The sequence below is a fragment of the Bufo gargarizans genome, chromosome 7 (genome assembly GCF_014858855.1).
Source record: "Bufo gargarizans isolate SCDJY-AF-19 chromosome 7, ASM1485885v1, whole genome shotgun sequence".
In the NCBI taxonomy this organism is placed as follows: Eukaryota; Metazoa; Chordata; class Amphibia; order Anura; family Bufonidae; genus Bufo; species Bufo gargarizans.
In genome coordinates, this window is record NC_058086.1 from 47,741,972 (window position 1) to 47,754,043 (window position 12,072).

Below are 12,072 nucleotides of genomic sequence, written 5' to 3' on the forward strand. Positions count from 1 at the left end.
CTGGGCTGAATACAGCTACGGTCGTGTAGGTACATTAGTGGAACACATGGGTCTGACCTCCGCCAGTCACGTATTTGCTTCATATTTAGGGTGTACCCCTGTTCCCACAGTCCAGCGCGGAGCAGAGATGATCATGTAATCTTCACTTGTATGGGAAGTACAGTAATTACAGGTCTGTAGGAATTTACCCACTATGACCACTAGGAGGAGCAGCCCGTCAGTGCTCAGTAGAGCGTAGGGATATAGGGAGGGGTCGGGCGCTGCTTGTTATAAAGGGGTAGAGGGGATACATTTCTCATTAATGACTCTAACCGATCCAAGCATCGTTAAATGCAGACGATGTTCCAGTCCCCCCCCCCATTGCCAATGAGGCCGACAACCCGTCCTGAACGAAGGTTTCCTTCCATACTTACAGTCTGCACTGATACATTGTAACAAACTACTAGGATAGTGGATAGGTTTATGTTGTGTAGTCTGGATACAAGTGTAACAAAACCGCAGCCGTGAGACATATTAAATTAGAATGTTATTGTTTTTTTTTTCTGGAAACTTACAATGAGACATGCGCTGTGATTGGTTGGAATTAATGAATGGTGTAATAAATACTACGTTATAAACAAGTGGAGAAACCTAAACCTGATGTGACGTCCGTTCTCTTCTAGTTTCTGTTCGATCGGCCGTACAACCGCACACTGGAGGCTGAAGCTGATAAAGTGGGACTAGAGCTCGCTGCAAAGGTAGCGTATAACGGGCATGATGACGTATACCGCTCGCCTGCCTGCACTAATATAAAAACTACAGGGATGACGTACCGCCAACATGACAGTGTAATACAGGTCACAGGAGCAGTATTATAGTAATTATATTCTTGTACATAGGAGGCAGTATTATAGTAGTTATATTCTTGTACATAGGAGCAGTATTATAGTAGTTATATTCTTGTACATAGGAGCAGTATTATAGTAGTTATATTCTTGTACATAGGAGCAGTATTATAGTAGTTATATTCTTGTACATAGGAGGCAGTATTATAGTAGTTATATTCTTGTACATAGGAGCAGTATTATAGTAGTTATATTCTTGTACATGCGAGCAGTATTATAGTAGTTATATTCTTAACCATATTTCTTTTTATTGAAAGAAAATCAAGGCCGAGGCCCACACATGACCATACAATGGCCAAAAGTACAGAATAGTCATCCAGCATACATGTCATGTGAGGGCATCACAAGCTATCATTGTCAATGAGCAAATCATACAAACATGACATATGAAAAAAGATGGGGGGGAAAAGGAGGGAAAGTCAGGAAGGGGAGGAGGGAGGGGAAACAGGAAGTGATACATTTCTGCTCTATCAAGCAAAGTGTCTATATACTTTCCATGGGGACCACAGTGTTAAGAAGCGAGAGCGTGAGTTACTCTCCCAGTGCGCCAACTCCTCAAAACGGTAGATCTGGTCAACCTTATCTGACCACATATGGAGAGACGGTGGGGAATCATTTTTCCACAAAAAAGGGATAAGCAGCTTCGCTGCGGTAAGTAGCATTGTCGGGAGGTTATTCTTAGCAGGAGTAAGGGTATCGTTAGGGCACCATACCAGAACAAGTTTAGCATCTAGTGCAATCTTGGTCTTACAAATAGTGTTAATCAGAGACTCCACCTGCTTCCAAAACGGCTGAATCTTGTGACACAGCCACCAAATGTGAGACAGGGATCCAGTTTCTATGCCACATCTCCAACATGTTTCAGGAATTTCTGGGTTCAATTTATGCAGGAATTCGGGCGTCTTGTACCACCTGCTGAGTAACTTAAAAGAATTCTCCTGGACTCTAACACAGCGGTTAAACCCATGCGAATGAGCTAAAACAAAGGCTTTCTCTGGTTCTGTAAAGGTCAGAGATAGCTCCTTTTCCCAAGAGGCCATATAACTGAGCTCCGGAGGCAAGCTGGAAAGCATTTCTTTATACATCAGAGAAAGTTGCCTAATGGGGGGCTTAATCGCTAGGACTTTCTTCTCCAGCCAGGAAGAAGAACCATTCCCCGCAAAAGATCCAGTACACTTAACTGAATCTCTCTTAAAATCTGCCAGGTGAAAGAAGGGAGCAGCTTTGACTTCGGGGCGGTTCAGTATCAAATTCCAGTCCAAACTACCATCTGGAAGAAGGACATCTCGCAAAGTGAGGTCAGCGAGCTTGGACCAAATCCCAGAGGGGTTTGACACGGAGGGGTGGATATGAGATTGCAAAAATTTGAGTGGCATACAGGAGTTTGGAAAGTTGAACAGGTGGGATTGGTCCATCTTGGACCATTCTACCAGCATCCCCTTCAAAAACGGAGAAGAGGCGCTGTGATTGGCTGAGAAGGGCCGAACACCCCACAGGGTAAGCCATTCCTGATTGGAGATCAATGCAGACACAAGGCTTGAACATAGTGAGCTAGATGGCCGGGACAAGGCTGTTACACATCTGCATAATTGAACAGCAGTATAATATAATTTTACATCCGGCATCCCAAAACCTCCAAACCTTCTATCCCTTGTCAGGATATGGTAGGCAATGCGCGGGGATTTGCTATTCCATAGAAAGCGCGTGAACACTCGGCGGACCTCTGTGAAATACGAATTCGGCAACCAAATAGGGAGGGATTGCAGCATATATAGAAATTTGGGGAGAATGAATGTCTTAAGGTAATTTTTCCTTCCAACCCAAGATATAAATGGAAGCTTCAAGTCTTGTAACTGATTACGCACATCTTGCAAAAGTGGAGCAAAGTTGAGAGAGGCTAAGTCCTGAACATTAGCCGAGACTCGCGTCCCCAAGAACGTAATGTCTCTGGAGGCCCAGGCAAACGGGGTACGTTGTTTAAGGTCATTAATCACAGTTTTGGGGCAAGAAATATTGAGAGCCATGGATTTCCCATAGTTTATTTTAAAATTGGACACGAATCCAAAGTCCTCAAATATATCTAACAATTTGGGCAAGGACTCCGAAGGGTTAGAGGTCAGAACTAAAAGGTCATCCGCAAATGCTGCAGTAACATGGTAGCCAGAGCCAACCCTTAGGCCTATAATATCTGGATCATCTCTAATTTTACACAGTAGGGTCTCCATCACTAAAACGAATAGTGCGGGTGAGAGGGGGCATCCCTGCCTCGTCCCATTAGTGATGCGAAATGGTGGGGACAGTGCTCCATTGACCTTGACCATGGCAGAGGGGGCCGAATATAGGGTATGGATAGCAGTAACAAACTGGTCCGGGAAGCCAAACCTCGCCAGGGTCCGCGACATAAAGTGCCAGCTGACCCTGTCGAAGGCCTTCTCCGCATCTGTACTTACCAGAACCAGAGGCTTTGAAGCTCTCTTTGCCCAATTCACCAGATGAAGAAGCCGCACCGTGTTCTCCGACCCCTGTCTGCCATGGACAAAGCCTACCTGCTCCTCATGAATCACGTCAGGAAGAACATCCTGAAGCCTAGAGGCCAGAATCTTCGCCCACCACTTCACATCATTGTTAAGCAGGGATATCGGCCTATAATTACTGCAGCAAGTCGGATCCTTATTTTCCTTATGGAGGACAGTAATGTGTGCCAACAAGGAGTGGGGAGCAAGCGAACCACCAGTCAGGAGGTAGTTACACAGGTTCTGAAAACGAGGGATTAACACATCTTGGAATGATTTATAATACACGATGGAAAAACCATCAGGCCCTGGACTCTTGCCTGACGGGATTGACATAAGAACTTTGCGGATTTCTGACTCTGAAATAGGCCTAGTTAGTTGAGAGGCCTTAGATGAGGAGATAGAAGGGAGGTTAAGGGTCTGCAGGAATTTATCAGTGGCTTCCGCTAGGTCACCAGGCGTAGATCCTGCCGGCGGGGGTAGATTATACAGGGCTTCATAGAAGGAACAAAATGCCTTGGCTATGTCTGGGGTGGACTTATGTAACAACCCTTTGGGATCCTTGATAGAGGAAACAAAGGAGTCAGAAAACTGTTTTTTGGCAATAGCCGACATCAGTTTGTTTCCCCTATTCCCATGGGCATAGGCCCTGAACCTGGATCTCAACACTAATTTTGCAGAAGTGACGTTTAATAAGTTTTTAAGACGCGTTCTGGCTTCGGTCAATTCCGTTAGGGTATGAATAGCCTGTGACTCCTTGTGGGAGGATTCCAAACGAGCAATAGTAGCTAACAAAGCGTCTAAAGCCTTTGTCCTTTGCTTTTTTACATAAGCCCCCAAGGCAATAAGTTCTCCCCTAATGACCACCTTATGGGCTTCCCAAAGTATAGCTGGTGAAGGGGGGGAATCTGGGGTGTCATTAATACTAAAGAATTCCGAGATCGAGGCCCTAAGTTTGGTTGCGTGTGAGGTGTCTGAGACCAAAGTATCGTTAAGGCGCCACACACGTTCCTTCCTTTGCGGGCCTGTCAAAGAAAAGCTTATAAAAACAGGGGCATGATCAGATAACGTTATATTGCCTATCCGGGCTCCAGAGACATTACGGATATATAAATCAGATATGAATAAATAATCCAATCTGTGGAAGGACGTCTTAGCATGGGAGTAAAACGTATAGTCCCGTCCATTGGGATTCATGATCCGCCAGACGTCTAAAACTTTTAGTTTCCTCAGCGAAATTTTTAGCCTTTTTAATAACCTGTAAGACACAGAGGGTCTGCCCGCCGAAGTGTCCACCGCTGGTTCCATGGCAACATTAAAGTCGCCCCCCAGAATCAATAACCCCTCAGAGAAGGATGAGAGTGCAGCTAGGGTCTGAACGAGCCATGGGATTTGGCCTTTATTAGGGGCATACAAATTGGCGAGCGTTACCGGGGAGTCCCCCAAGACGCCCTTTACAAACAGGAATCTGCCTTCGGGGTCAGCGGATATAGTTTGGGGCTTAAAAGGAAGGCACTTATGTATAGCAATACTAACCCCCCTGCTGGCCGAATCATGTGTGCTATGGAACCATTGCACAAATTTCTTAGGGGGTAACTTGGGAATTTTGCCTGTCCTAAAATGAGTCTCCTGTAAGAAGACCACTGACACCTTATCCTTCAGGAGGAGAGAAAGTGTCTGAGCCCGCTTGCATGGCTCGTTCAGACCATGTGCATTAAGTGAGGCTACAGTTATAGAGGACATTTTTGTATACATACAGCTGTATATGAGCATATGGTACACCAGGCCACAGAAAGAAGCACCAAGATAAGAAGAGCAGCGGAAAGGAGGGGAGGGAAAGAGGTCAAGGAACAAAAAATAAGGGGAACAACATGTAACATAGTGGACAGACACATGACCTGCTCGGACAAGCAACCCATCCGAGAGGTGACGAGCGCCTCACTTATCACCAGTCCAAATAGAAATGGACTGGTGAGGGGGCAAGTGAAGCGCTTATTGTCTCTAACATATAGACCAAAAAAGAACGAAAAAAGTGAAAGAAAACACATCCAGCACCGGGATCATCCGGTCATTACCCTGCACATGAGGGGAGAGAGACCCCTTTTTGGAGGCCTGCCTCAGCAGGGAATCATCCCATTCAAGACATAACGTTTCATAAAAAACATAGATTATGAGCTGAATAGCAGCGAAACATAGGGCCATTAGGGAATGGCCAGAGTCCGCTAAACAAAACATTTTGCACAGAGGTAGAGGTAACCAACTCTTCACATTAACGGAGTGAGATAAAGCATGGCATTAGCAGTTCATGCTCATACAAACAGCCAAAAACCTTGTCACCGGCTCAGGTGAGAGCCCTGTCCGACTTGCTGCGTCCCGATCGATCCGGCCTGCCCGCAGATGCCGTCTGCCAGGCAGATACTCGCGGTGGTAAAGGCAGGGGGCCATCTTGGTCGGCTGGCAACCACGAGGGAATTTCCACTGGAGGGACATCAAGGGACCTCCAGACCGATTCCAGATCCGCAGGTGACCGCACCGTGAGCAGTTTTCCATTCCTGGACACCGACAGACCGAATGGATACAGCCACCTGAACGGAGTAGACGTCTTGCGAAGAACATCCAGGAGAGGCTTGAACAAGCGTCGCTTTGCCAGGGTAGATGGCGCCAAGTCCTGGAACATCTGTAGCGGTACGTTGTCATACTCCAGCACTTCCATCTCTCTTTGCCTTTTCAGAAGAGCTACGGTGTCCACGTAGCTCAATAGGCCGCAAATTACATCGCGTGGCGGATCTTGGGGTTTAGGCCTAGGGCGCAATGCCCTGTGAATGCGCTCCACTACTATCCCCTCCGCTCTATCAGGCCCAAGCATCATGGAGAACAGTTCTCGCGCCACTTTCGGCAAGGCCTCCGCCGCTAGCGATTCATGTAGGCCGCGAATGCGTATGTTGCGCCGGCGACTCCGGTTCTCCTGATCCTCCAATTTCAAGAAGGCATCATTCAATAGGGCTTTGTGAGAAGCAAGCACCTCCGCAGCTTTGCCCTCGTAGGTCAGTATGGCTTCTTGCGTGCTTTCCAGCGTGACCACTCTCTGGCCGAGATGTTTTATATCGTCCTTAATGTCCGCCAAATCTTGCTTGAGTGGCGTGAGGGCAGATTCAAGAACCCGACGAAGGGTTTGTTCCGACAGCGGTGGATCTCTAGGCCTCCTATCCGAAATATCAGAGCCGCTGCCCGCATCCGATAGGTCTCCTGCGTCGGAGTCTGGAGCAGTAGACGCCGCCATATTGGCGCCTTTCTGTGCGGCAGCTCTCGGCGTTTTTCGGAGAAATTTCTCCATCTCGGGCTGTCTGGAGCGCTGTGGGGTAGACTCTGAGCTTCCTCTTGTCTTTTCTTTGCCAGGTTTCCCCATAATCAGGTAAAATCCAAGCTTTTATAGGGTAAATGAGCCGGAATGCTGGAGGAGCTCAAGCTCGTGCGGCCATTCAGCAGCGTGGCTCGGCTCCGCCCCCCTATAGTAGTTATATTCTTGTATATAGGAGGCAGTATTATAGTAGTTATATTCTTGTACATAGGAGCAGTATTATAGTAGTTATATTCTTGTACATAGGAGCAGTATTATAGTAGTTACAGTGGAGGAAATAATTATTTGACCCCTCACTGATTTTGTAAGTTTGTCCAATGACAAAGAAATGAAAAGTCTCAGAACAGTATCATTTCAATGGTAGGTTTATTGTAACAGTGGCAGATAGCACATCAAAAGGAAAATCGAAAAAATAACTTTAAATAAAAGATAGCAACTGATTTGCATTTCATTGAGTGAAATAAGTATTTGAACCCCTACCAACCATTAAGAGTTCTGGCTCCCACAGAGTGGTTAGACACTTCTACTCAATTAGTCACCCTCATTAAGGACACCTGTCTTAACTAGTCACCTGTATAAAAGACACCTGTCCACAGAATCAATCAATCAAGCAGACTCCAAACTCTCCAACATGGGAAAGACCAAAGAGCTGTCCAAGGATGTCAGAGACAAAATTGTAGACCTGCACAAGGCTGGAATGGGCTACAAAACCATTAGCAAGAAGCTGGGAGAGAAGGTGACAACTGTTGGTGCGATTGTTCGAAAATGGAAGGAGCACAAAATGACCATCAATCGACCTCGCTCTGGGGCTCCACGCAAGATCTCACCTCGTGGGGTGTCAATGGTTCTGAGAAAGGTGAAAAAGCATCCTAGAACTACACGGGAGGAGTTAGTTAATGACCTCAAATTAGCAGGGACCACAGTCACCAAGAAAACCATTGGAAACACATTACACCGCAATGGATTAAAATCCTGCAGGGCTCGCAAGGTCCCCCTGCTCAGGAAGGCACATGTGCAGGCCCGTCTGAAGTTTGCCAATGAACACCTGAATGATTCAGAGAGTGACTGGGAGAAGGTGCTGTGGTCTGATGAGACCAAAATAGAGCTCTTTGGCATTAACTCAACTCGCTGTGTTTGGAGGAAGAAAAATGCTGCCTATGACCCCCAAAACACCGTCCCCACCGTCAAGCATGGGGGTGGAAACATTTTGCTTTGGGGGTGTTTTTCTGCTAAGGGCACAGGACAACTTATTCGCATAAACGGGAAAATGGACGGAGCCATGTATCGTGAAATCCTGAGCGACAACCTCCTTCCCTCTGCCAGGAAACTGAAAATGGGTCGTGGATGGGTGTTCCAGCACGACAATGACCCAAAACATACAGCAAAGGCAACAAAGGAGTGGCTCAAGAAGAAGCACATTAAGGTCATGGAGTGGCCTAGTCAGTCTCCGGACCTTAATCCAATCGAAAACCTATGGAGGGAGCTCAAGCTCAGAGTTGCACAGAGACAGCCTCGAAACCTTAGGGATTTAGAGATGATCTGCAAAGAGGAGTGGACCAACATTCCTCCTAAAATGTGCGCAAACTTGGTCATCAATTACAAGAAACGTTTGACCTCTGTGCTTGCAAACAAGGGTTTTTCCACCAAGTATTAAGTCTTTTTTTGTTAGAGGGTTCAAATACTTATTTCACTCAATGAAATGCAAATCAGGTTGCTATCTTTTATTTAAAGTTATTTTTTCGATTTTCCTTTTGATGTGCTATCTGCCACTGTTACAATAAACCTACCATTGAAATGATACTGTTCTGAGACTTTTCATTTCTTTGTCATTGGACAAACTTACAAAATCAGTGAGGGGTCAAATAATTATTTCCTCCACTGTATATCCTTGTACATAGGAGCAGTATTATAGTAGTTATATTCTTGTACATAGGAGCAGTATTATAGTAGTTATATTCTTGTACATAGGAGTAGTATTATAGTAGTTATATTCTTGTACATAGGAGTAGTATTATAGTAGTTATATTCTTGTACATAGGAGCAGTATTATAGTAGTTATATTCTTGTACATAGGAGGCAGTATTATTGTAGTTATATTCTTGTACATAGGAGCAGTATTATAGTAGTTATATTCTTGTACATAGGAGCAGTATTATAGTAGTTATATTCTTGTACACAGGAGCAGTATTATAGTAGTTATATTCTTGTATATAGGAGGCAGTATTATAGTAGTTATATTCTTGTATATAGGAGGCAGTATTATAGTAGTTATATTCTTGTATATAGGAGGCAGTATTATAGTAGTTATATTCTTGTATATAGGAGGCAGTATTATTGTAGTTATATTCTTGTATATAGGAGGCAGTATTATTGTAGTTATATTCTTGTATATAGGAGGCAGTATTATAGTAGTTATATTCTTGTACATAGGAGGCAGTATTATAGTAGTTATATTCTTTTGCATAGGAGCAGTATTATAGTAGTTATATTCTTTTGCATAGGAGGCAGTATTATGATTATTATATTTGTACTATTAGAACTTGTAAGATGTCAGGAGTTGGAATACAATTGTTAGAAATGAGCATTTCTATGAACATTTTGTGGATAAAGATGTGACTCGTAGAGGTTAGATGCTTTTAGATAAATAAATAAAAAAATGACATCTTGCGATGTTGTCTGTAGATGGGACACATGACAGGGAGGCCGGCGGCAGCACTCGGCTCTTTGCAGTGAATTACACGCCTGTACATAGTGAGTTGCAGGGGCTGCATGATAATTTGTTAGCTCGACAGCTCGTCTGACTGGGATGATGATGTACAAACTGCTGCGGAGTAACCTTCTTTGTCTGGAAGCTTGTACACATGCAAATATCTCCTCCAGTTTGAATAACAGATTTCATTCCCACAAGCTTCCTCCCCGTGTTATCTTCTCATGCACTGCATGCTTGGAAGTCAGCCTCGGAAATGTCAAGTCGAGAGGTGGCTGAGTACAGGATTCACATTTATGGCGACGCTTTGATGTAATCACAGCCACTAGATGCTGTTCTCTGAAAGAAAAGCAATGAACAGTCACAGAAACCCTGTAAAATATTTAGTATCTTTATATTGTAGAAGTTACTATCAGGTGCCGCCATCTAGTGGCCATAATTTAAATGACACCTATAATACACCCCCTGTCCTGACAGCTTGTTACATTTTACCTGCCCTGATACACTGTATCAGCCTGGAGTCCAGACTGTAGCTCACAGAAGATAGTCTATGACGGATACATGCACATTAGATAAATGTCCACCGGATGTCCGATTAAGGTGGGAACAGGCCATTAGGTCGCACATATGGGGCCCTTCCCCAATGGCAAAGGTTGTAGAAGTAAGGACTGGATAATTGAATTTCAACATGTCCAATATGATGCTGCTAGATGTGTTTGGCAGTCCCCTTCTCCCCTCTGCCCTATAAGGACATATCACCTATCAGAAATATGTGAATGCCCAAACCATCCCAGTGTCCCTCACTTACCCAACACATTTCGCCGATTGGGTTCGTCAGGGGAGACTAAGCCAATTGGTGAAACGCGTTGGGTAAGTGGGGGACACTGGGATGGTTTGCGCTGGCTTGTAATATAGTCTGGCGGATTCTGGCACCCTTAAGGCCGGACATGCACTTGCACGTTATATAATATGAATTGATCCTTTCTTGGTGTATGGGCTTTTGCATAGCAGATTTATGCATGCATCTTTGAGCTTTTGCACTTATAATTTGTATGTTAGATCTCTTATACAAATACTTTGTGTCCTTGATTTAACATTTTCATGCAACTGATACTTACCTGTTGTGGTTAACGGGCCCTCTTTATAATTACGTGTTTTATTGCATGCACTACAGCCTTTGGTGCTTTTTTATGATCTGCACGCTACATTGTTGACACAAAGGCTATGTGCTACTTGCATTATGTTATGTCGCCAATAGAGGAATTGATCACTGATATACACAGAGTATGTAATTTGGCCAGCTCCTTTCCAGTTGTCCTCTCTATGTACTGTGTGGATTTCTATATGTTTTTTAAAAATACTTTTATTTGGTATTGATAAAGATATTTTTAACTAAATTTAGTTGTGATCATTGTATGGTTTGGGCATACACATATTTTTGATAGGTGATGTTTTAAAATTAATGTGGCCCTTCTAGGTCAGGAGATATATATATATATATATATATATATATATATATATATATATATATATATATATATATATATATATATATATATATATATATATATATATATATTTTTTATTTTTTTTTTTTTCTCTTTCCTATAACGACATAGGCACATTCGGCCGAGCATGCATGGTCATGTGGGCTTGAGAGAGGTAGCTGTTTGTCCTGTGCAGTTTTTTTTTCCTATTTAGCAAGCTTTTGAGATTTTTGAAACTAGAAATTGTAAGGTTCCAGAACCTCGAAAGGTTGAGCTGTTATATAAAGGATTTTCACATTAGTTCAGGTTTTTCTGGTTGTCGGCAATAGTGGTGGCTGTATAATCTGTATGTAGTGAGCTCCCTCTAGTGGTGACTGTATAATCTGTATGTAGTGAGCTCCCTCTAGTGGTGGCTGTATAATCTGTATGTAGTGAGCTCCCTCTAGTGGTGACTGTATAATCTGTATGTAGTGAGCTCCCTCTAGCGGTGGCTGTATAATCTGTATGTAGTGAGCTCCCTCTAGTGGGGGTTATTTAATCTGTATGTAATGAGCCCCCTCTAGTGGTGGCTGTATAATCTGTATATAGTGAGCTCCCTCTAGTGGTGGCTGTATAATCTGTATGTAGTGAGCTCCCTCTAGTGGTGGCTGTATAATCTGTATGTAGTGAGCTCCATCTAGTGGTGGCTGTATAATCTGTATGTAGTGAGCTCCATCTAGTTGTGACTGTATAATCTGCAAGTAGTGAGCTCTCTCTAGTGGTGGCTGTATAATCTGTATGTAGTGAGCTCCCTCTAGTGGTGGCTGTATAATCTGTATGTAGTGAGCTCCCTCTAGTGGTGGCTGTATAATCTGTATGTAGTGAGCTCCATCTAGTGGTGACTGTATAATCTGCAAGTAGTGAGCTCCATCTAGTGGTGACTGTATAATCTGCAAGTAGTGAGCTCTCTCTAGTGGTGGCTGTATAATCTGTATGTAGTGAGCTCCCTCTAGTGGTGGCTGTATAATCTGTATGTAGTGAGCTCCCTCTAGTGGTGGCTGTATAATCTGTATGTAGTGAGCTCCCTCTAGTGGTGGCTGTATAATCTGTATGTAGTGAGCTCCCTCTAGTGGTGGCTGTATAA

The 12,072-nt window shown here is 44.0% G+C and overlaps 1 protein-coding gene across 1 annotated transcript in view; it reads left to right on the forward strand.

The window, feature by feature from the left end:
- The window catches only part of OMA1 (OMA1 zinc metallopeptidase), a 33,272-nt gene that overhangs the window by 10,950 nt on the left and 10,250 nt on the right, over positions 1 to 12,072 (forward strand). Inside the window, exon 7 of the mRNA XM_044301054.1 lies at positions 663 to 737. Coding sequence (XP_044156989.1) covers positions 663 to 737 — 75 coding nt within the window. The remainder of the gene's footprint in view (positions 1 to 662; positions 738 to 12,072) is intronic.